Raw genomic sequence first — 23446 nt, 5'->3', positions numbered from 1 at the left:
GCGATTGATATGGTTGTAGTAATAAACCCATATACTTTCTTGTGCTAGATTTTTTGAGACTTGTGTCCCTTGTTCAAAAACTCGGCCGCCTAGCCGAGTAATCGGCCGAGTAATCGTAAGCCGTGTGCTCACCGTAGCGAGTTGAACCAATTCGGTTGGTTTCTACAGTACATCGAGTTATACCCGTGGAGACCGTATTTTAAGCGTGGAATTGTAAATCGTTGGAACAAAAAAAAATCGGTCATATTAAGTTAGTATAATTTGGCCCAATATTAAAGGCCCACTAGTAATAAAAAAGTGAATTTTTCACCTATTTTTCCCTTTCCCGACAACAGAACTGGAAATCTTTGGACAGTGACGTTGGTTTTGTTCTTACCACCCAAGCCCCAAGAGTGAGAGATCTATATGATGATGACTTTGAATCAGAAGATGAAGATATTGTGGACATGGAGTTTGAACCTGATGTCTTCCAGGAAAATCCTGTCTTTCATAATTTACAGCCTCTTCAACAAGGTAAATTGAATGCATTGTCTGTCTTTAGTTTCTCTAACTAGGATTTTACATGTTTTCCTGTTTTTGTCTTCACTTTCAGATACATAAGTTGTGACTTCATGTTATCAAGCTGTGACTTCTTCTAACGCATCAACTCCACTACAAGATCAAGATTAATATATTTGTTTGATTTTTGGAGAATAGAGGATTGAAAGTGCAATCCTAAATTTCTTTTTGTTGTTCTCAAGATCAAAACAATATATTTTGTCTCTTGTAAGTGAATTATATTTTGTATGATGTGAACTAAAAGAAGTAGAATTGTATTTTGTGATCTAATTGGTATCTATTCCTCTGACTTTTAGTATCAATGATGTGTTTTTCGTAAATAAGTATTATATAATTTTTTTTGTATTATATGTATGAAATGTGGTATCATACGTACAATACCGTATTATACATGAATTATACATCTAATAGTACAAAAAATTCCTCTCTGCGTACTCCCCGATTTTTTTCCGGTTTTTCAAAAAATCGCTAGGCCCATGTGTACCGCACGCGTAGCGCCTAGCGAGTTTCCGAACAAGGCTTGTGTCTAGTGGATAAAGTGGGGAACGACATTGAAAATATATTTAACTGTGAATAGATGGTAATGGGAAGCATGATAGGAGAGATTAAGGAGACTCAAGAGATGGTAGGTATGGCGGGGAAACACAATAACACGACGTTAGGTACCGATTCGTGATTGATGTTGCCAACACATTGAAGCCTTCATCCTTAAGAATTGAAGTTCCCCAATGCTTGTCTTTTTCTTCTTGCAATAAGTTGTCAACGGCGATTCGAACCTCGCTGGCCACACGGATATGGGCTATTGCTTTCGGTTCATTTGAATGTCCAGGAAAGGGTCTATCCATGAGCTGTATTTTCACCCGGGGTTAGGTCTGTGTCTTTAATAAATCCGGGTTTAATTTTTTTTATTTTCAAAAAAAAATTAGTTGTCAACCTGAAAATAAATAAATTATTACACATACAAGACAAAACAAAATAAGTGAAAAGTCAAACAGGATGATAAATGAAGTGTACGACTTGTGTATCGTTTGCTTCCAACAAGAGAGGAGACAGTGAAGTTCGAGTTTGTTCCCAATGCGAAGCACTCCACTCCTTGATATGGCTTCTCTTTCTTTACCTCGTACCTTTTACCTCACTTCTCTCTCTCTCTTCCCTAGATCGACCTTATCTTGTCTTTCATAGTATACTACTATTTTCACAAGCATAAGTGATAAATACAAACGATTCAACCTCCTTCAAGATAAACTTTCCTCGACGGAGTGAGTTATCCCACATTGAACAATGTGTATATGTAACCATATATTCATGTTATGTGTAAATTCTTAGAATGATGTTATATGGTGAATTTATCATTGGAAGATCAGCCTCAATATCTCTTTGACAAATAGATCCACATAACAAATTTAATCGTGATAGATAAGTTAACCAATGAGGTGGATAGAAGTAACTTCACAATTATCTAATTATACATGCTTTGTTGAAAGAAAAAGGACAAATGTGATCGTGTGGCAAACAAGTGAACGGTGACACATATGAATTGAGAGGTCCTTGCTGTTAAACCGCATCAACCGCTATCACCGCTTATGTCTACGATTTAAAACTATGTATTTTTAATTAATAATAACGAATGTTATTCGTATTTGAATAGTATACCCATTCAGAAGAAACCATCACTTATGTAATTTTACTTATTTACGTGAACTTGGTTATACGTACACTTGTAAGTTGTAACCATTTTATATAAGACTATACACTTGGTTTTTACATGTTTGTATTGGAAACTTAAGAAAAAAGAATATTAAAATATACATACAATGTAAGAGATATGCATGTCACAACACTTGTATATACATCTGTTTATGTATATATAGACATATGAACATTCATGAAAATCACAAGAGCCAGTCTCTCACTCTTGCCCCCATATTGCACCATCTCTCCTTAAGAATTCATGATGACTTCGTCCCATCATAGCCACACCACCAGCTTCAACCCCCGGAGGATCAAGACTAAGGCGAAGCCACCACATCAGATCAGTCACATGAGACCGTCTCCGGCGGCTCAGCCGGTACTTAAATGTCCGAGGTGTGATTCCGTCAACACCAAGTTCTGTTACTACAACAACTACAGCTTATCTCAGCCACGCCACTACTGCAAAAACTGTCGCCGTTACTGGACACGTGGCGGAACCCTACGTAACGTCCCCATCGGTGGCTCAACCAGAAACAAGAACAAGCCTTCTAGCCTCCAAGTCATCTCTTCTCCACCTCCGATTGTAGCGCCATTGTCGTCTCACGAGCTCGTTGATGGGTTTCGTATGAACAGAGCGATGATAGACCCTTCTTCGACGGCGTTTCAAGGTGGATTCTCCGGCTACATGTTTTCGTTGGATCCTAACTACAATCTTGCATCTTCTTCTATCGAGTCTTTGAGTTCTTTAAACCAAGATTTGCACCAGAAGCTTCAGCAACAGAGACTCTTCACATCCATGTTTCAAAAAGATTCTCCACCGGTTATGTTTCATAACGTTGAGCTACTTCCTCCTTCGACGGCGACAACGGAGTGGGCTTTCGATAGATCAGCCATTGGGGAAGCAACAAGTGGCAGTAATGAAAACAATGGTGAACGTGAGGGTAATTTAGGAAGTTGGTACTATAATCCTAATAATTCTATGCCCTAGTTCATTCTTTTAATTCTCAATGTCATTACCATTATTAGTCTCTAATGTTGTAGCTAGCTTGCATAAGCTATGGATGAAACAAATTCATCAGTATTAAGTTTCCCCTCTTGTAGTAAATTTTTACATAATAATTTGGTTGAAAACTGATAATATTCATCTCTGCATATAACCGCTTAAACATGACAGCATATAAATATATTATTTATAAATTTTTATATAATATTTACATATAATAAGACGAAGAAGCAAGAGGAACGTGAAGTAGAAGAGGACAAGTTCAGCTTTAGGCAGAGACAAGCGAGAAACTCATGAACTCTCTTATGTATATATCATATATGTAAGACATTCTCATGGATCATACATCCATCATAATTGAGCATTTGATCATGGCCGGGAACCTTTACCTTCAGCAATTTCATTATCTTAGCAATATCATCATTCCATCTTCTATTATCAACAAAAATGTTAAACATTTCAACCCAAAAAAAAAAACATAAACGTCACTATCTTCAAACTCCATCTCTAAAAAACTATCTAATACGTTCTCCGTTTTTAATGGATGAAGCTTTAGAGGTAGACACATATATTAAAACATTTAATTTTTACATTTTCTAAAAAATGCATCATTAACTATTAATCTAACCATATATAATCTGACCAGTAGTAAAATATATTATTATATTATATCATTGATCAAATAACAAATTAATAAAATATTGAAAATTAAAAATTGAAAACATTATCTAATTGAACATAAAAAATCTCTAAAATGTTAAGTATTTAGGAGGGAGTATCTCTTTAGGAATCTTTATTAAGTTCACTCTACTCTTACAATCACTTCGAATAGCTCCATGTATAAGAGCATCACCAACCCAACCTCAAATTTTGAGGTTTTTATCATTCTAACCCAACATAAAATCTTCAAATTTTGAAGTTTAAAATAAATTAAATACACCAAAATAAAATATAATATAATAAATATTACATACTATTAAAATAAATTCACACAAATAGAAGTATACATTAAGTAAAGGTCACACAAAATAAAATACATTAAACAAACTTAAGATGAATTAAAACATATCTTACAAGTGGTACCAAAATATCAGAATTTATCGGCTAACCGGTATGTGTGTTTTTATTATTATATAATATTGTAATGTTGTGTGTTGTATAATATATTAAAAGTATGTTTTATACTCCTTCCGTTCTTTAAAATTACATATTCTAGAGAAAAATTTTGTTTCAAAAAGATCTATCTTTTATATTTTCAATGCATATTTTATTAACTAATTGCAAATTTCAAAAAACTTAATTGCACTAGTTAAATTTTTATTGGCTTAAAATTATGGAAAAAATATAAACACAAAAAACTATGCAAATTTAATGTGTTTTATTAAGATGTGTAAAAAATATAGAATATATAACTTTAAGGAATGAAGTATGTATTAGTGAAGTTTTATCATTATTAGTAACTTTTGTTAATATTAATGATTATAATGCAAATAAATAAAATTTTAAAAATTATTTTTTGAGGTTTCATAATTGGAGTAATCAACCTTCAAATTTTCATTTTGAGGTTTTGCTCCCCTAAAAATAAAGTTTTGAGTTGGAGATGCTCCGAGCACACCGGTTTAACCGGCAGCAGTTTAACAAGGCTGAGAATGAAGGCCATTATTGGGCCTGGACCTTTAATGTAATGGGCTTATTACAGATATCCCTGTCGAACGTCATCTTCTCCGCGACTTCACCGGAGAAGACAACAATGCACTGCGGATGTGCTTTCGCTACACCAGCTCTCTCTCCACGCCTTCCATTCGAAATCAAAACCTCAGTTTCGAAGCTCCGAGCTTCATCATCCCGGCCCCATACTCAGATAAACCATTCCGATGATCTCACAGAGAAATCTCCGGCGACGAGGGTTTCGTTACCCTCTCACGTGAAATCCATCGCCAGCACATCAAACCCTTTTGTCAAACACTGCTTGAAGCTCCGCCAAAGCGCCTCTTACCGCCACGCCCACGGCTCTGTTCTCGTCGTCGGAGCTATCCCAATCAGGTGAGTAAAGTAATCACCTTTTATGCTTCATTTGATTTAAAGGAGGTATAACTTTAAGACATTGCTTACAGGGAAGTATGCATGTTCCAAACGAACAAGCAAGGAGTCGCCACTGAGATCGACTGTCTTCTTCTCCACGAGGAAGCTCAGGTTCCACAAGGGTTACAGAGTCTAAGTATACGCATCGTTCGAGTTAGTTCTTTGGTGATGAAGAAACTCTCTGGAGTGCAGTCTCCTGAGTCTGTTGAAGCCGTTGCCTTGATGAGAATCCCTAGCAGCTTCATTGATCTTGAAGGTGATGAAGACATTATACCAGATTGTAAGAAATGGTTCCCTTCTGCTCACAGAGTTCTTGTTCTTGACAGCATACAGGTTAGCTACCGTCCTTTACCTTTAGTGTAATGATCATTAGTTGAACCAACGGGGTTGGGCTAGAGGTACTTGAGGGCAAAATCCAATACGGGTAAACCCGCAGTTCGATTCCTGTTGGTCACCGGAGGATTAAAAAATATCGGCATTGCCAGGATCAACATAATAGTCGGTTGGTTCACCGGACACCGTGGTTAATTAAAAAAAAATGATAATTTGTTGTTGCAGGACCCGGGGAACCTTGGCACGTTAATCAGATCAGCTATGGCTTTTAATTGGGTATAAATAATTAATTCAAATACCAAATTGTTATTTATATGAATCTCTAATGAGAATCATAGTTTATGTCTTGTTAATGTTTTGAGTAGGATGGAGCATTTCTGCTTCCGGGTTGTTGTGATCCGTTTAACGACAAAGCTCTGCGAGCAAGCCGTGGTGCTTCCTTTCAACTCCCATTAGTTTCTGGAAACTGGAACCATCTTAAGCTTCTACAGCGTGAGTTTCAGATGAGGCTATTGGCTGGTCATCCAGCAAGTACTACTACAGAGAAACCAGTCTCCAAACTTTGCTTAGAGTTTGCTCAGTCTTTAGCAGAGAAGCCTTTATGCTTGATCTTAGGCAGTGAAGGGCACGGCTTGTCTGAGCAATCACGACAAGTGTGTGAGCTCGTGAGCATTCCCATGGAAGGGGAATTTGAGTCTCTTAATGTATCTGTTGCTGGTGGTATTTTCTTGTTTATGCTTCAATAAAATATAAACTTGAACACTTATAAATCTCATGATGCTATAATAAACCATAACAATTTCATAATTTAGAAAAAAGAGAATATCATAATCAGTAAATCTCAAAACAAAAAAAAAAAAACATGATCTATACAATCTCCTAAACATTCTGTAAAAAAATAAAAATAAAATTCTTGTATAAACCGTAACAATTTCATTATTTAGAAAGACAAAAAAATGAATATCAAAATCAGTTATTTTATAATTAAAAAAAAAACTGATCTATACAAACTATAATCTCCTAACAATTCTGTAAAAATAAATAAATAAAACCAAATATGAACTAGTGTGAAGCTAAGCTCTAGAAGGCGCTTCAAGACGAATGTAGTCATACATAAGACCTTCAAACGGTCCGGTCGCTTTAGCTTGACTTAGATAAATCGTGTTGGTCCCGGTTCTTAGTAACCTTCCAGGAACAGTGACGCTGTAAAGCCTATAGACTCCGTGGATTCCATGTCTTGCTATAGCATTATCTCTTCCGATGTTACCCGTTGAGAACAATGGCCTCGAGTACTCGTTATTGAACCGTACTTGTAAGTTAGCTCGTGCAGCCGAGGCTAAAGCTAGTTGCAGTGTGTAGCTACCTCGCCGGTTCACATATGGAAGTTGAAACACGATCTGCCATGTCGTTGGTACATAGGTTGACTTATCTATGTTCCTGCAGAAAAAGAATCGAATTAAAATGTTAAAAGACTTGATTAGAAAACATTTTTTGATTAAATATAATATATTTACCTTGTGACATGAGCGTAGAACCAATTTTGACTATAGTTACTAACTCCAATTGTGTAGACAAGGTCATGATTTGGATATAACTCTGTGTATCGTTGCCATAACCCATACTGCCTAAACCTGTGGAACAAACAGAAAAACCGGAATCATTAGTACCAAAACCGGTTTTGGAACAGAGTGGACCGGGATCATGAGGATTGAAGGCTTACTTGTCAGTGTGGTTTAGGTATAAGGGGTTCATTGTATCCTTGTATGGTTCCGGTACAAAGTATTCTCGAGCGGTTCGATCCGGTACACCAATCTCCCACAACGTTGGACCATTCCTAGGAGGCTTAAACACAACTCTATCGAGACTAATCTCTGAACCGGCCGCTACGTTAACACGGTTTTGGTATTGAAAGTCTCCGATAAAACCGGGAACCCATCCGTACAGATTGTAAGTTCCCGGTCTAACGTTATCAATTGTGAAATAGCCGGTTTCGTTCGTCTGTGTCCAAAATTGATATCCCTGGAAAAGAAATAAAAATCAACGTATCAATACATGTAATATAACAAGTCAAATCAAATTTACAGAAGAGACATCAAAGAGCAATGATGGTATGTATACCTTAGTATTTGTCTGCCATGAACCAGCTTCTCCCGGCGGTGCTAAACCGATGTATGCAGATTGTGCTGGGGTCAAGAATCTGAAAACGTTTACCAAAATAGAAATATTAGTAAAAGGTCAAAGTAAATAACTGTTCAAAATAATATACCTGTCGTTGACTAAGAGCCGACCGGTAACAGTTCCTCTTTCTTGACGAGAAGGAAAGTCGGAGAATGCTACAAAATCATAGGGCCAGGCTTCAACTTCGTCTTCGGTCTGAAGATTAATACAACGAAATTAACGTCCCTTTCTTTTATATGCTACGTAAATAAAATTTTAAAATATGTAAAAACAATATCTTATAACAAAAATTAGTAACCTGTCGTTTAGCATCTTCCCATAATGAATGTCGAGGATTGTTGCCGGTAGAATCAGAGTTTAAGTAAATGAAAACAGGTCCGAAGACCTTTTTCCACGCTTCACCAGTTCTGTACGTTGTCACCATGTCCCGACCAACATAATGCCCGCTTATAAAGCTCTGCATTATTAGATTAATTAATTAATTTTAAAAACTATAATGTGTTTTCCTAATTAGTTTTGAAATCTTAGAGTAACTGGATCAGTTCTTACGGTGATGGCCGTGGGACCGACGTGCGACGTGAGCTCCTGCTTGCTAGGTCCACCCGAGCGGTATTCGCCGCTCGGTGAGATGAGCCAGAAACCGACATGGGACTTGGTCGAGATCCAACCATGCACCTTGTTGTCCTTGACCTCACATGAGTACTGGTATTTATCATCCACCTATAATACCATTCGATTTAAACATTCAAATATTAGAGATTTTGTATAGAATAATATTTTCGATTAGCAATCCGAATGTGCTAAACCATATACAAACACTTTTTATATTTAGATTTATATTCCGTATCCATCCAATACTACATATAAACTAAAATTCCGTATTTTATAATTACCTGGTTTTTGAACTTTAGGTCAGCAGGATTAGTCAATTGTACAGCCTCTTTGTAAGCAAGAGCCTTGGCATGGCCACGGTGGATGTCACGGTCATTGTCGGTTGGCATTTGTCTTTGCCGATCATCTGCCACCACCATGTAACGGAATCTACAAGTATATATATTCACACCAAATATAAATAAAATTATGTATATTAAACGAATAGCATGAACATCGTCGATTTTTCTTATAATGAAACGCGTATTAAATACCTATCAGTGTTGAGTTTGAATACTAATCGAACTTGACCCATCTCGACTTCTGGCCATTCGGAAAGTCTCTCGAAGACTCCGTATGCGTAGATTCCTGACGTATTTGTTCGTATAATATACCTTTTATCTATATTTAGTGGAATATGTTTAGAACCACCATTCCATTTTCTTGAGAATGAAATCTCCACTTGTTCTTCGTTTTGAGTTATAATTCTAAAGTTGGTTCCTTCAATTCTGATAAACAATGAAAAACAGAGTTAATAAATTATGAAGATTAAAAATTCTTTTTGAAAACAAAACAAATTGTCAAACCGAGCAAAAGTGATTACATGCTCTGTGAACATGTGTTACAGTGTTAGTTTTATTAAATACTTGCTCAACTAACAATTTCAGACAAAGTTTTAAAGTAAGTATTTAATTACCCATCCAAGCCCCGAATGTTTTCTCCTTGCCATGTAATGTCCCAGTACCTAACATTACACAAGGATTAATTAAGCAGGGTTATTTTTATGTACTTAAATCAATATAAGTTTATGGAATACTAAATACTTACCCTCGAGTTCGGACATGTGGATTAAGAACATTATCGATTCCTTTGTATTTGATGCTAGTTATAAGTCCTTGAGGACTAGAGAAACTGACTCTGATAATCCCATTGTCCACTATCACCTGAAAAAGGTTATATAACATATATATATATATCTGCATGACCTTATAATCATTGATCAAAAGACATGTTGTATATACCTCTCTAGCTCCATGTCTGTTTCTTATCTGCTGCACTGTTGGAGCTCTTGCACTTATTCCATCTAAGTTCCTGTAAAAGTTCAGTAATCACAATTAAATAACGTCAATGCATTGAATTGAAAACGCTCGGTGCACTTGCATACAATTAATGGAGGTAATTATGACAGATGATAGAGATTAGAATTTTTTTTTTCTAATGTTAGACACAAAACAAATAATTGTATAAGCTTCAAAGACTTTTTGGTTAATCCAATTTTTTATTTCAAAATCTAGAATCTGTAAACTCATACGAAAATCACAATTGCTGACATAAAACAAAACTAAATATGCATGAGATTTGAGAAACATGTGAACTTTTTTCACTTGCATAGATGTTGATATATGCGATGAATTGTATGTTTGACCGTAACGTAAAATATCATGAAGATAAATATAAACTGACCTTGTTGGCTGAGAAAAAGCGATTGGAAGAAGAAGCGACAGAAGGAAACAGATCATCGACGAAGAAGCTATCTTCTGCAAAATCATCTTTTCTTTACCAAATCTCAAAATCAAGTATAATGTTAGAATAAGATATCTGCGGAGACATACGTATTTATATATGCGTGTGGTTTAATTTGTTGTTAAGCAAAGTCCAAGACTAAAAGGGAATAGGTATACCAAAACCTAACTAGGAGTTACTTTGACTGCTGACATTGGAGTTCTAATAGGACTCGGTTTCATAGAAGAATATTTGAGTTTCTTGATCCTCTTTCTTTTTTTTTATTTTATGTTGGGCTCCTGATTTCCCAACAATTTCCTTTTCTCATAATAGATATTTTAAGATCTACAATAATTTTTTTTATCGGTTTCTGATATCTTTGGAGTTTTATTGTGAAAATTTGTATAATCACAGTGAACAAGTTGTAACGTTGGATTTGATTGCATGGTGTAAATTTTGTGGTGACAAAGCTACCTGAAAATGTATTTTATATTTAGCACGCACTTTTGTTTAGTGAATAATTGTTACTTTCATGATAATATTTATACGTACACATGAAAATGCTATTAATATAAAATACATTATTTGACTAAATTTTTATTTTTGTATTAATAGCATTCTCATGTGTATTATAAAAATTTAGTCAAAATAATGTATTTTATATTAATAGTATTCTCATGTGTACGTATAAATATTATCATGAAAGTAACAATTATCACTAAATAAAAGTGCTAATTTATTAAGTATTTAATAATAATTTAAAATATAAGTTAAACCTGATTTCCTTTTCTCCTCCATCAAAATTTAATTTAATAAATTAAATTTTGACCTTACGTCAACCATCATTAACAAGGAATTTTCTTTGTTAATTAGAATTTAAAATTTTCTGGTTTGGTTCAGTTGGACGGTTGAGATGCAGTCTAACGTTAGACGGAGGAGTGTTAAAACGAAACGGGGCCTAGTTTGCCGATCAAATCATGACCGTCTAAATGTATAGATCCGTTGAAATTTGGTGACTCTCTTGGTTCTCATTTCTCAAGGTGGTATTTGGTTTGCTTTGAAGCTCAGTTTGAAATCTTTTAATAATCGACTTGCTTTTATCGGCTTTAGTCTTCATTTCCAACCTCCTGTTCAGAGGCTTTAAGTCTTGATTCTCATCTCTGCATCCTTCCCCTGTATCTTTTCAAAGATGAATGAAAACTCAATCTCCTCCACCATAATCAGCAGCTGAGCAGCATCTTCATGTCTCCATAAGCAGCAGCAGGTCAATAAGAATCTCGTATCTCTCGCTTTCTCATAACTAATTGTAATTGTTTATACTGGGAGATCTAGAAGATGACTTAATCCAATGCTCAATATTAGGATATGCATTAATATATTAGGATAGAAAACTTATTATTATCTATTATATACTATTTCATATTAGTTTAGGAAATTATTTGATTTATTCTATATATAAACTATGCATCTTGTAACATTATTTTCATGAGAGTCTAATAATATTATTCCTAAACACTTTTGTGTGATTTACTCTCATCAATTTATTAGTTTCTAACTTAATTTTTTTCTCTCAGTTTGAGTTCTTATCGGAAGTTGAAAAAGCTCATTTGAAGATATCGTAATCCTCCGAGATTCACATCTTCCTCGGTAAAATAAATGGTAACACTTTTGAACCGGAATCTGTTTTTTTATAAAATATTCCTCTTACTTATTTTTAAAAACATAACATAAAACGTTTTCACAAAAATCTGAACTAGTGATTGCTTTTTTAAAATGTTTCCATTATTGATTTTTTCAAACTTTTTTATAAAAGGGGGAGAGATTCTATATATGGTTTGATCGATTATGGAGGAAACATGCGTAAAATTCGCGACAACGAATAGAGTATGATATCCTGTCGTAAGATTGTTAGAGATACTCTGCTTCATTTGTTTTAACACTTATGATTACTGTGTTCCTGGAAAATTGTTTTTAGAGCAAAAAAAAATGATAACTATATTCCTTTATACTAATTTCATATACTTTATGCCCCATTACACTAATTATATTAAAAATGGCAATAATGCCCTTAAAATTGTAATTTTAAAATATAATAAATAATGAGTTCGATCAAGCAGGATCGATCGATCCGAAATTACAAGGTCGAACGGATCGATCGATCCTGATCATTATGCAGAACAAAAAAACGCGGAGCATATACTGATCGACCTGGTCCATTTCACCCGGTCGGTAAATGTCGATTTCATACAGATCGACCGATCTCGAATTATAGACTGATCGATCTCGTGCCCAGGTAAGTATTCCAAATCGATTTCATGGTTTTTTTCGGTTACATCAGGTTTGATTCCCACTTGATTTGAACCGACCAAACACGATTTCAACTCTTTAAACTCGATTTCTGTGGGATGAAACCCATAATTTCTCATCTCCTTCACGAATAAAGGGGAAGAAAATCAAAGTCTCAAGTTCATAAACCCTAACTCATTCAAATTCACACTGATTTGGTAGAAATAATGTGAAATATTTGTGAAATTTTTGTGAACAATCAATGGAATATAGAAGACGGCGTGAGAAGAAGGTTACCACTTTTTTTTTTGTTTTTTTTAAATCGTTTTTTTCAAAAATATGAAAGTGAATATTCCCAAATATTTTGTTTCCATATTTTTATGAACTGATTTTTTATCTTTAGAATACATCTAATCTGTAGAAATCGGTTTCTACAGGTTATTAGAATTATAGTAATGTGTAGATTTTGATTTCTACATGTTTTAGATTTACAGTAAATCTGTAGAAGCCGGTTTCTACGTGTTTTAGATTTATATTAATGTGTAGATTTTGATTTCTAAAGATTTTAGATCGGTAGGTTAAGCGCGGAATGTGTATTCTAAATATTTTTAGAATACTCTTATTTACGTAGATCACGTATTCTAAACATTGTAGATTCAATGAAAAAAATGGATTTCGTTTTCTACTTCATAGAATGTCATTTATACTTTATTTAGAACATAATCTGAAAATTATGATTTAAACATTTTTAGAACTGAAAAATACCACTAAGTTCATATAGGTATTTTATCAATAGTTACTATTTTTCCAAATTTTTTTGTTTGTAAAACTATTTATTAAAATATTAAAAGGTATTATAGTCAAAAATGACACAAAATATATATTAGTCTAAAAGGACATAGTTATCATTTTTTTTGCTCTAAAAAAATAATGTTCCCTAAAAACAATTCCCCTTTCTTATTTTTAAAAACTTAAGATAAACATAATTAATTTTTTCAAACTTTTTAATAGAAGGGGAGAGATTCTATATACGGTTTGATCGATTATTGAGGAAACATATGTAAATTTGTGACAACAAATAGAATATGCTATCCTGTTGTTAAGATCGTTAGAAATACTCTGTTTCATTTGTCTCGACACTTACTATTACTATGTTCCTCCTAATAAATCAAACTCTTATATAAAAAAACCCCTTTCTTATTAAAAAAAAAAACATAAGATAAAACGTTTTCACAAAGATTTGATTCAACTACAACATTTTCAAGATTTTAAAGGGAAAAGAAAAATTAAATAAAATTTGATCGATGATGAGAAAACATACATAAAATTTGTGACAACAAATAGAACATAATATTTTGTCATTAAGATTGTTAGAAATAAGTATGTTTCATTTGTCTTAACACTTATGATCATTATGTTTCTTCTAATCAGTCTAGCTATTATAAAAAGAATTCATCTTTCTTATTTTAGAAAACATAACGTCTTTATTTGCTTGTTTGATTGTTTCCTTTTTTTTCTTGTTTATTTTGAGTCTATTTGCTTGCATTTTTGAGCGTTTGATTTTGTCATCATGTCCTTTTTTATGTGAGCTTAGAACAACTTGCCGACAAAAAGAGAGAGAGAAGAAGCTTAGAACAACTAAGTAAACACTTAAAAGTACAAGTATTAACAAAAATCCACCACACCTCAAGTCTCTCTCTAACATCTCTCTAAAAACCTCCACAACGCGTTTCGACTTCCGTTCTCTGGGCCGGCTCTCGCCGGTGCCGGAGCCACCTCTTTCCTCCCTTCCTGCTTTTCTCTTTGCCATTCTCCTCACCTCCTTCATCCTCTTCGATATGCAAGTTGTTACTGAACCTTCTGGTGTTTCACTGGAAACCTTCAAAGCGGAGGTGACTTCTACCGGCGGTTTGGAGGAGCGGCGAGTCTAGGATCTGGTGGTTGCGGAAAAGGTCGGATTTTAGGGTGAAGTGTGACGCCAAATCTGATTTTCTTGTTTTGTAGATCTCCGGCGATCCTTTCACAGCGGCGGCGCGTTGCTCAATGGAAACCCTTCTCCAGCTTGGTCTCTACCCACTGGTGTGATGGTGTCCCAAACAGAAGAGCGGTGAGTTGGCAGTGAAAAATGCTCTTGACCTCTGGTTCTCGGAGTACGGCGCGTCGCAGAGGCCTCATTCCGCCGGACTTGTCAACCGTTGGGATGATCTCTGTTACAGGTACGTGGTGGTACTCTACTTCCCAACACTGAAGGTGGCTCTCCGACATCTACAGTGGTAGAGACCACAGCATTGGAAGCCTGATTGCTGTTCCAGCTACGTTTGTTTGCTTGCCGCCGAGCCCGACTTTACCAGTACGGACATGCTTCCGTCTTTCAGGCTGTATGAAGTAAGGCGTTTGAGCAAGGCAACGACGACCATGTCTAGACTTGCACTGTATGGTGAAGATGTTTTGGTCCAAGAGCTGAACTCGTACATGTTGGTGACTAGAGCTGGAGCTTTAAACGTATAATCTTCATTTGGTTTAGTTAGTTGTGTCTTACTGCTTTCACTTAGTGTGGTCAAATTTAGGTGTGGTTTAAGAGGAAATTTTTCCCGAGTCGTAGGGAAAGTTTGTATTCACCGGGTAGAATTTCAACAAAGTAAACGATTGGGTAGTGTAGGATCTATCTATGTGTTCCTAGGTGATACTAGATCACTTTGTTTGTAAGTGTGGTTGAAATTTTTTGTGGTTACAATTTATGTACTACCTCTTTAGTTAATGATAAGTTGAAGTTGATCAGAAAAAGAAAAAAAAAAGTACAAGTATTAACAAATCTCGGTAAACATATAGTACATCTAAACCACAAAGACATATATCCCCCCAAGATTGCTTTCTCTAATGTAAAATATTAATGTTAAATATCTGGTAAATGAGTATAAATGATAATAAAAACATAAATAAGAATATAATATATTTTGAGTTATTTAATCAAATAAACCCATGTTAATAAGCATCATTTAAACCCTTTAACAAAAAAAAAAAAATAAGCATCATTTTTTCCACATGTGAGCTTCCGTCGAGACAAAGGGGACAGCTTTTAGTACAGATCCAGTCCGGTCCGAATGACGATCGTCAAACCGTCGCAGCTCTCTTCCTCCTCCTCCTCGCCGCTGTGTTCCCTCAAAGGATCACTCCTCACCGTCGCCGTCCTCACTTTCCTCTCCCTCTTCTACCTCTCCCTCGACTCCCTCCGCACCTCGCCGCCGTCTCCCATCGTCGTCGGCGCCAATCAGCTCCCACACACCTTCGCCAAGGAAGAGGATGAGAGTTACTCCGACGTGTACCACTCCCCTGAGTCGTTCCGGTCCAATTACGCGGAGATGGAGAATAAGTTCAAGGTCTACATCTACCCCGACGGAGATCCGAACACGTTTTACCAGACGCCGAGGAAAGTCACCGGCAAATACGCCAGCGAGGGTTACTTCTTCAAAAACATCAGGGAGAGTCGGTTCCGCACGTTAGATCCAGAGGAAGCCGATCTCTTCTTCGTCCCCGTCTCTCCTCACAAGATGCGTGGCAAAGTAATAATCTTTACTTTTTATAAAGTTTGAGAATTCTTTATTTGATGCTTTATTTTTTTTATTTGGCAGGGAACATCGTATGAGAATATGACTGTGATTGTTCAGACATACGTCGATGGGTTGATATCGAAGTATCCTTATTGGAACAGAACGTTAGGAGCGGATCACTTCTTTGTCACGTGCCACGACGTTGGTGTTAGAGCCTTCGAGGGATCTCCGGTTATGATCAAGAACACGATTAGAGTCGTGTGCTCGCCGAGCTACAATGTTGGTTTCATCCCTCGTAAAGATGTTGCTTTGCCTCAAGTGCTTCAGCCGTTTGCGCTCCCTGCCGGTGGAAACGATGTTGAGAACCGGTAACAGAAAAAATAAACTAATAATGTTAATAGTTTGCATAGTCAAATGTTACCAATAATGTTAAATAGTTTGCATAGTCAATGGTTACTAATAATGTTAAAAATGGTGTTACAGGACGACGCTTGGGTTTTGGGCTGGTCATAGGAACTCAAAGATACGTGTGATACTCGCACGTGTGTGGGAGAACGACACTGAGCTAGATATTTCGAACAATAGGATCAACAGGGCGACGGGGCATTTAGTGTATCAGAAGAGATTCTACAGGACCAAGTTTTGTATATGCCCTGGTGGTTCTCAGGTTAACAGTGCTCGTATTACTGACTCCATCCATTACGGTTGTGTTCCTGGTAAGTGTTTCTTTTGCTTCACTCGAAAGAGACTAAAAAGTTAATGAATCTTTGTTGTTTTTTTTGGGCAGTTATATTGTCAGACTACTATGATCTGCCTTTTAATGACATTCTGGATTGGAGGAAGTTTGCGGTTGTGCTGAGAGAGCGGGATGTGTATGACCTTAAGCAGATCCTCAAGAACATAACACAGTCAGAGTTTGTTTCGTTGCATAACAACTTAGTCAAGGTAAGAGATAAAAAATGTTTCAGCCTTTTCTTTAAAATTGTGTAAAGAGAAGCTGATGATTAGTCTTGTTGCTTTGCAGGTTCAGAAGCATTTTCAATGGAATTCGCCACCAGTTAAATTCGATGCCTTTCACATGATCATGTATGAACTGTGGCTACGCCACCATGTCATCAAGTACTAATCCAAGACTCTTTTCTTTTATTTCTTTTTTCTACCACGTAGATACGGTCCCAAGTTAGTATGTACAACACCACTTGTAAGTTTTTTTTTTAATATCATAGCTTATGACAGTAACACTACAACAACCTTTTGAGGAAAATTCATTATTCTTGTGTATTGTGTTATTTTTTTCATTAGAACCTTTTCTTCTATATATTAAGTAAGAACATGAGGGTCTCTCTATAAGGTATTGAAAAAAAAAATGAAAACTGGATCTTAAAACATCTAGTAGCAACATCTGCAACCAAAAAACTGAGAAACTCTTCTTGGCAACGAGTAATCAGCTTGCATAGCAGGGTCCATCTCCATGTCCTCGGCTCGTGACCACACATAGACTCCCCTCTCTTCCTTACTACCCGGTACAGTGTTGTCCAACACGAACGCCAGTAGAAACGTTACAACCATATTCAAAGACATTACAGCGTTCATCGCAAAATCCAACTGCAGTTTTGCATAAAAAGAGACTCAACTCCATCGTTATCCAGAAAAAGACTAATCAAAGGCAAAGAGAAAGAAAGTGGCTGTACTTGGATGATGCCCGTTTGGAATGGTCCACTTGAAGCGGCACCAAAGGACAAGTAATAGCTCGGTAGTATCAGAGTAGATAATGGTTGATACTGCTGGAAATAAGCAGGGATGGATAGTCCAAGAAACAGTGAGACCCCAACTATGGTTATGTTCCTAAAACTCGCTGTTTGAGTGTACCGGAGATTCGATAAACCTAGAGCCACTGTAAGTGCCCATATAAAGCATAACACTGAAGCAGCCAAAGCCTGTGGTATTGAAGCAAGAATTGCACCTAATTTCCCTGTCAAGATATTTTTAAAAAAGTATATTAGAGAGGAGTGTATAAAGATTTACACTTTGGATTAGATGATGCTTACCCACAAATGATAAAAATATTAAAAATAAAGCTCCTATTGCCAAAGCTCTTCGGTTAGCCACCTTGGTGATATTGATTGTATGGATATTTTCGGTTAACGTGGTTGAACCGGTACCAGAACCCCATATGCCAGCTAATAAACTGCAAAAACCTTCTAAAGCAACACCTCTACTCACAACACCACGTGTAGGTCGCTTAGCATTCACTAACATGGACGTGGCATGATATGTTCCAACCTAACAACACAAGTGTAGTACACATTTAGCAGCAGTGGCATACACATGTTGGCAAAAAGAGGAAATGATTATACTTACTGAATCCACTGATGCAACTAAAGACACAAAGATCATAACGATACAAGTTCTCATGTGAAAATACGGAAACCCCCATTGAAATGGATAAGGGATTCTGAGCCAAGGAGAAGTTGTCCAAGCGTTGGAAGCATCCGTTCTGCAATGCTTCATGGTATACGCGTGTTTCTTACATTCGTTTATTAATATGTTAGAGCTTGGTATGTCGGCGTTGCAGCCTTTATAGTCATATGCACCACCAACTGTTAGAAAGAATGCGTATGTCCAGACGATCAGAGCACTAAGCGGCACCTGGCAACATGATAAGCAACCAAAAAAAACTCTTTAGCTCTAGAATAAGATAAAAGTTATATAAATAGATGAATATACATACCGCATAAATTCGGAATATGCGATGACCAAAGATTGAAACTCCACGAAGATACTGAAAGAAAGTTTTCTCATTAGAGAGACAGAAACATGACTCATGTTGCAAGGCCTGCGGTTATTACCCGAACGGCCGAACCAAACCGAATTAACCGACCCGAAAATTTTGGTTTTTGTTTAGTTCGGTTCGAAAGTTCGGCAATTAAAAGTATTCGGTTTTCAGGTTTGGCAATCAGTAAGTCGGGAAATCTATAAAAAAAAATTCAAATAGTACCAATCTTAACCGAAATTCCTAACCAAACTAACCAAAATCCAAACTGAAATAACCAAACTAACCGAAATAACCAAATATTTTCAAATTTTATTCAATTTGAACCAAAAATTTAACCGAACTAACCGCAAAACCAAAAACTATGGTAAATTTTTTTGAAGCGAACTAACCAAAAGTTCGGTGAGATTCCGAACTAACTGACCCGAATTAACCGAACCCGCAGACCTACATGTTGTGATTCAAGTTGTGAGGCAGATCCTTACCAATGTGCAAATGAGAAGGAGAACTATTACAGGAACGCTGATCTCAACACAAGTGCCGGCTTGTGGAAATCCATAGCTAAAGAATGCTAATCCTACTGCAGCTACTGTTGGTGCTACTACAACAGGATTGATAAATCTGGAAAAGGAAACATAATAATTAAAAGAACAATAATAATTCTAAGAAACTGCTGTTTTTTTTTTCTGGATTGTAGAATCAACCTAAGAATGAGAGACATGAGACCAGTGGATCCCAGTATGCACTGGAACAATGAACCAACGATTATAGCTCCTTGTAGTTCTCTCATTATCTCCCGAAATTTCTGCACAAACACACACAAAGTTTATCACAAAATCTCCAAGAAAAACAAATTATTTTATTTTTGCAAAAGCTTACATGCTCAGTGAGGTTCCTAAACTCCTCTGAGTTGATGACAACCAAAGCTGGGGCCAAGTAAACAAAGGAGCTTCCTTGCACTAAAGGAAGCCGAGTGCCGAAATAACATTGAAGTATGGTTGTGATTCCAGTAAGAAGCAGCATTGTTGAAATCACTGCGGCTGTATCTTTCTAAACATCATCAAGTCCAAAGAGTTAGTCAAGAACCAAACAAAAGGAGTATTCACACAAGAAGCTTACATCGGAACCATCCATGGCTGGTACAATGACAAGAGGTATAAAGACGAGTGAGCCAGCAAGTGAGAGATAGTGTTGCAAACCGTAATAGATAAGTGGACCTGCATTAAAAAAAAAAAAAAATCATTTAAAGAATATTCCGGAACATGAGTTCGGACAATATTTGTAAGAAACTAACCGTAGCTAGGAGGATTGTCTCTGAGACCATACTTCATTACAATGGGCTTAGGCCAACCTCCACCTTCTCCTTCTCCACCTCCTGGATAGTAACACCCATTCTCCAAATCTCTACTGATCTTCCCGCCTTCATTCTCCAACGGTGTCTCAGCCGCCTCGTTCCGGTTTGATCCTCTCTCTTCCTCTATAGAACCCGGTTTAGACTCGGGATCAGATCCGATATCGGATCGTCTGCTTCGGCCCAGTATCGGGTCGAGATCGGTTTGACGAGACGACGCTCGATCTGTCTGATGATCTCTGCCTTTTGGCAAATCAAAAGCAGAGCTCTCAGTCTCACCGAGCTTGGTGCTGGTTTCGCCGGAGTAGTCGGAGACAAAACCGGTTTTCTTGGCCCAAGATCTTAGCTCTACCGGGTTCAGCTCCTTTCTCGGTAAGAAGGGCTCTACTCTCTTCAAGAAAGCACCGAACTTCCCCTCGCCACTGCCGCTTCCTTTGCTCTTACTCGGATCCAAGCCCGACCCGGACTCCATTGTTTCTAGATATCCAAGCCTCGCCACTGCCGCTTCCTTTGCTCTTTAAGTTCAGTTCTAGCTTCTTCTTCTTTCTTTCTTTCTTTTTTTGCTTATTTTTGGTTTGAGAAATGTGAGAAACAGAGCGTTACGTAAGTTATCATTCTCACTCATGTCGGCATCAACCTATCAGCGGTTTTGTCTTTACGTTAAGTAAACTACTAGACTACCCCTTAATGTGTAAATGCTTTCACATTTACCAAAATGATGCAAGGGATAATATAAAGTTTTCCTTTAAGACTAAGTATTCAACATTAGCCTGCTTAATGATAATTTATTAGTTGACGGTGGTTGCTTTTTAGGCACTGTGGTTCCTAGATGTATTACACAAAGGACATAAAAGTTATCATTATTTTTTGTGAAATTCTACTTTTTCTTTATTAATATACTTTTGATAAAGTTTTGAAATCACACATTCAAAAGCTAGATCCAAAGATTGTTAACAAGAATCCATCCAGGACAATAGGACATACAGAATCTGGAGAAACTATTACGGCTTCATCAAATTACAATATAAATATTTTTTTTTATTCCTTTTTTACATCAATAAATACATTTTTTACAGTGTCATTACCTTTTTCTATACACAAAAAGATCAGTGGTAGTTAATAAATTACATACAATCTGCAATTACTTCAAACTCAGTCTTGAGGAAGAAGAGAGTTAATATGATACAAGACAACATTGGAGTATATGTACATCACTCTATTTACATTGAAGACTTTTTACATGAATTTTTCCAAATTCAGGATGAATAATCCCCTTCCACACCATCAAATCTTGATATCAAACTTTAGCATTACTGCTTCTTCTTCCTCCAATCGAATCTCATATTCCTTTCTTTCCAGCTTAATCCTTTCCTAGGATAAATGTTTAATTGTTCTCCACCCTCTTTCATTTCAATGTAACCAACTTACATCATCTTAATATGAACCATAAAGCTTTCAATAGCTTTTCCAATCCCACACATTAATTTTTAAACTCTTTTTCTTCTTTTTCAGGGATCAGTATAAACAAATACCCTTCATCTTAATCTAACTACTTGTGCTTCTTCTTTTTTCTCTCTTTTTCTTCTTTTTCTTCTTTTTTCAAGCTCAATCCGTTACCCAAGATTAATATAAACAAAACACATCATCTTAATCTAAACCGTAAAGCTACTTGGGCTTCTCTCTTTTTTTCTCTCTTTTTCTCCTTTTTTTTGGTTTTCAGGATTTATGTAGTAACCAAAATGGTTCTTCAGAGCGTTGTTAGATAACTAAAACTACTAACTAAACTACAAAGGGAATAGACCTGGTCAAAGGTTCCGCAGAGATGAAAACCATTGATCCATGTAGTTCTTCCCATCTGCACATTTGATTTGGAACAAAAAACAAAACTGATTCAGAAAGTTTGCACATTGAATTAGGACAAAAATGCTGAAACATCAATAGCAAAGAGCTACCCATATAAACAACAAGCATGAGCCTTTAAATCAACCCCAAGAGAGATAACAGTTCATACCAGGAGACAAACCGTTGGGGAGATTCTTGACAGCAGTCAAGAGCTGGTTATTACCAGACCCTTGAGAGACAGCTCTGTAACAAGGAACCAGAACTAAGAAGCCACCATCATCTCCTTCCTCATCGCTTTGGAAACCAGGTCCAAGTGGCTCAGTCCATCCAACAGACCACTCATCAACAGCACCAGCAGCAGAAGAAGCAACAGCTACAGATTCTGAGCCAGACGAACCAAAGCTCTCAAGCTCCAGCTCCTTCCGCTTGATAACCTTTCCTTTCCCTCGAGCTTCTGTCTCTTTCTCCTTCTTACCACCTAACAACCACCATGGCCAAGTCGGTATCTTTTTCTTGATCATTTTTCAAGAACCCAGTTTTCTTGAATTCCACCTCAGAGACTGGTTCAAATTTGACAGCCAAGTAATGAAAAGAATGGTCTAAAATCTATACGACGAATGAGAAAAAAGGTCAAAACTTTCGAGCTCGACTTCCCAGGAAAGAGATGAGCTTTGCTTTAAAAATTTTAATCGATCAGACAACAAAAGTTTTTAAGACCAAACTATCCTCCTTATCCCTCCCCCTTCCGACCAGATTTGTCTCTTCTACTCAAGAGCTAATAAGTCTCTTCTTCTGCAATTTATAAAATTCGATTTCTCCAATCTTTTGGTTTTAGTTAAGATCCAACGGCCACAAGTTTCATGATCCAATCATTAAACTACGATTTGATGCAAAAAAAAAGACTATATTATTTACTTTAATTAAACAAGAAATAAGGGTAAGAGTTCCTATCTACCGTTGATTCATGGACAAGTGTATCCCTACAACCGTCCAAAATTGATGATGTGTCGTATTTTATCCAATGTTTTGCGTGTGTTTGAGGCTCAAGTTACGGACACGTGTCAAACTCATCTGCCTATGGTTTTCTTTTTTGTTTTTAACTCGTGGGTTATTAATTACGAGGAGACTCTTATGATTAAGAGATAAGAATTCATACCTTCAGTGAATCTTCTAGAAATATTGCTGGCAAATCCGGATTAAGTTTGTACGTAATTATTTATTTCCCTTTCTCTAATCAAATTTTGCGTTGACCAACATATCTTTTCAACAGCTTGTGGTAGCCTCGTTGGTGTTGTTGTGTTGTCAAGAAATGAAAGACACCAACTCATGAACGAGCACACACCGTATATGACTATGAGAAATGATATAAATTATTTATTCATAATGTGCTAATTTGCCATCACAAATCAAAACCATTTCATTAGCCA

The 23446-nt window shown here is 36.4% G+C and overlaps 6 protein-coding genes across 6 annotated transcripts; 3 read left to right on the top strand and 3 right to left on the bottom strand.

Moving 5' to 3' along the window:
• Positions 1 to 2287: 2287 nt before the first annotated feature.
• On the top strand, positions 2288 to 3402 carry LOC106373886 (dof zinc finger protein DOF4.7-like). The gene has a single exon (XM_013814004.3). The coding sequence runs from the start codon at positions 2510 to 2512 to the stop codon at positions 3236 to 3238; it is 729 nt and encodes a 242-aa protein (XP_013669458.1). The 5' UTR covers positions 2288 to 2509; the 3' UTR covers positions 3239 to 3402.
• Positions 3403 to 4922: 1520 nt separating this feature from the next.
• Positions 4923 to 6475, top strand: LOC106439583 (uncharacterized tRNA/rRNA methyltransferase YsgA-like). The gene is made up of 4 exons (XM_013881067.3): positions 4923 to 5296; positions 5368 to 5668; positions 5894 to 5944; positions 6034 to 6475. Exons 1-4 carry the CDS (start codon positions 4938 to 4940, stop codon positions 6412 to 6414), a joined length of 1092 nt encoding a protein of 363 aa, XP_013736521.1. The 5' UTR covers positions 4923 to 4937; the 3' UTR covers positions 6415 to 6475.
• A 150-nt stretch (positions 6476 to 6625) lies between these two features.
• LOC106373879 (rhamnogalacturonate lyase-like) lies at positions 6626 to 10689 on the bottom strand. Its single transcript, XM_048745005.1, has 13 exons — positions 10181 to 10689; positions 9739 to 9808; positions 9545 to 9660; positions 9414 to 9461; positions 8992 to 9225; positions 8740 to 8887; positions 8396 to 8566; positions 8145 to 8303; positions 7935 to 8041; positions 7787 to 7865; positions 7389 to 7687; positions 7183 to 7299; positions 6626 to 7105 (listed from the first exon to the last, which is right to left on the bottom strand). Exons 1-13 carry the CDS (start codon positions 10264 to 10266, stop codon positions 6742 to 6744), a joined length of 1998 nt encoding a protein of 665 aa, XP_048600962.1. The 5' UTR covers positions 10267 to 10689; the 3' UTR covers positions 6626 to 6741.
• Positions 10690 to 15500: 4811 nt separating this feature from the next.
• LOC106439573 (probable glycosyltransferase At5g03795) lies at positions 15501 to 17334 on the top strand. The gene is made up of 5 exons (XM_013881058.3): positions 15501 to 16065; positions 16135 to 16421; positions 16537 to 16769; positions 16841 to 16998; positions 17078 to 17334. The coding sequence occupies exons 1-5, from the start codon at positions 15607 to 15609 to the stop codon at positions 17177 to 17179; spliced, it is 1239 nt and encodes a 412-aa protein (XP_013736512.1). The 5' UTR covers positions 15501 to 15606; the 3' UTR covers positions 17180 to 17334.
• LOC106439564 (nucleobase-ascorbate transporter 11) lies at positions 17324 to 20833 on the bottom strand. Its single transcript, XM_013881049.3, has 10 exons — positions 20121 to 20833; positions 19946 to 20043; positions 19706 to 19876; positions 19531 to 19631; positions 19312 to 19447; positions 18785 to 18835; positions 18415 to 18702; positions 18102 to 18336; positions 17745 to 18025; positions 17324 to 17658 (listed from the first exon to the last, which is right to left on the bottom strand). The coding sequence occupies exons 1-10, from the start codon at positions 20647 to 20649 to the stop codon at positions 17443 to 17445; spliced, it is 2106 nt and encodes a 701-aa protein (XP_013736503.1). The 5' UTR covers positions 20650 to 20833; the 3' UTR covers positions 17324 to 17442.
• Positions 20834 to 21194: 361 nt separating this feature from the next.
• LOC106439555 lies at positions 21195 to 22903 on the bottom strand. Its single transcript, XM_013881036.3, has 2 exons — positions 22189 to 22903; positions 21195 to 22032 (listed from the first exon to the last, which is right to left on the bottom strand). Exons 1-2 carry the CDS (start codon positions 22538 to 22540, stop codon positions 21983 to 21985), a joined length of 402 nt encoding a protein of 133 aa, XP_013736490.1. The 5' UTR covers positions 22541 to 22903; the 3' UTR covers positions 21195 to 21982.
• Positions 22904 to 23446: the final 543 nt, after the last annotated feature.

The sequence above is a fragment of the Brassica napus genome, chromosome C1 (assembly GCF_020379485.1).
Source record: "Brassica napus cultivar Da-Ae chromosome C1, Da-Ae, whole genome shotgun sequence".
Taxonomy (NCBI): domain Eukaryota; kingdom Viridiplantae; phylum Streptophyta; class Magnoliopsida; order Brassicales; family Brassicaceae; genus Brassica; species Brassica napus.
Note: the sequence above shows the minus strand (reverse complement) of the source record. Positions and strands in the feature narration are given on the sequence as shown.

Bases quoted from the DNA above. Each gene is read 5' to 3' on its own strand.
- LOC106373886 (XM_013814004.3), top strand. From the start codon at position 2,510: ATGATGACTTCGTCCCATCATAGCCACACCACCAGCTTCAACCCCCGG.
- LOC106439583 (XM_013881067.3), top strand. From the start codon at position 4,938: ATGGGCTTATTACAGATATCCCTGTCGAACGTCATCTTCTCCGCGACT. The intron at 5,669-5,893 runs GTTAGCTACCGT...TTGTTGTTGCAG, and splicing joins TTGTTCTTGACAGCATACAG to GACCCGGGGAACCTTGGCAC. The intron at 5,945-6,033 runs GTATAAATAATT...TGTTTTGAGTAG, and splicing joins CAGCTATGGCTTTTAATTGG to GATGGAGCATTTCTGCTTCC.
- LOC106373879 (XM_048745005.1), bottom strand. From the start codon at position 10,266: ATGATTTTGCAGAAGATAGCTTCTTCGTCGATGATCTGTTTCCTTCTG. The intron at 7,866-7,934 runs GTATATTATTTT...AAACGTTTTCAG, and splicing joins CGGCTCTTAGTCAACGACAG to ATTCTTGACCCCAGCACAAT. The intron at 7,106-7,182 runs GTAAATATATTA...CTTTTTCTGCAG, and splicing joins TTCTACGCTCATGTCACAAG to GAACATAGATAAGTCAACCT.
- LOC106439573 (XM_013881058.3), top strand. From the start codon at position 15,607: ATGACGATCGTCAAACCGTCGCAGCTCTCTTCCTCCTCCTCCTCGCCG. The intron at 16,422-16,536 runs GTAACAGAAAAA...ATGGTGTTACAG, and splicing joins GGAAACGATGTTGAGAACCG to GACGACGCTTGGGTTTTGGG. The intron at 16,999-17,077 runs GTAAGAGATAAA...GTTGCTTTGCAG, and splicing joins TGCATAACAACTTAGTCAAG to GTTCAGAAGCATTTTCAATG.
- LOC106439564 (XM_013881049.3), bottom strand. From the start codon at position 20,649: ATGGAGTCCGGGTCGGGCTTGGATCCGAGTAAGAGCAAAGGAAGCGGC. The intron at 20,044-20,120 runs GTTAGTTTCTTA...TTTTTAATGCAG, and splicing joins AGACAATCCTCCTAGCTACG to GTCCACTTATCTATTACGGT. The intron at 18,337-18,414 runs GTAAGTATAATC...TTGTGTTGTTAG, and splicing joins TAGTTGCATCAGTGGATTCA to GTTGGAACATATCATGCCAC.
- LOC106439555 (XM_013881036.3), bottom strand. From the start codon at position 22,540: ATGATCAAGAAAAAGATACCGACTTGGCCATGGTGGTTGTTAGGTGGT. The intron at 22,033-22,188 runs GTATGAACTGTT...TCAAATGTGCAG, and splicing joins CCCCAACGGTTTGTCTCCTG to ATGGGAAGAACTACATGGAT.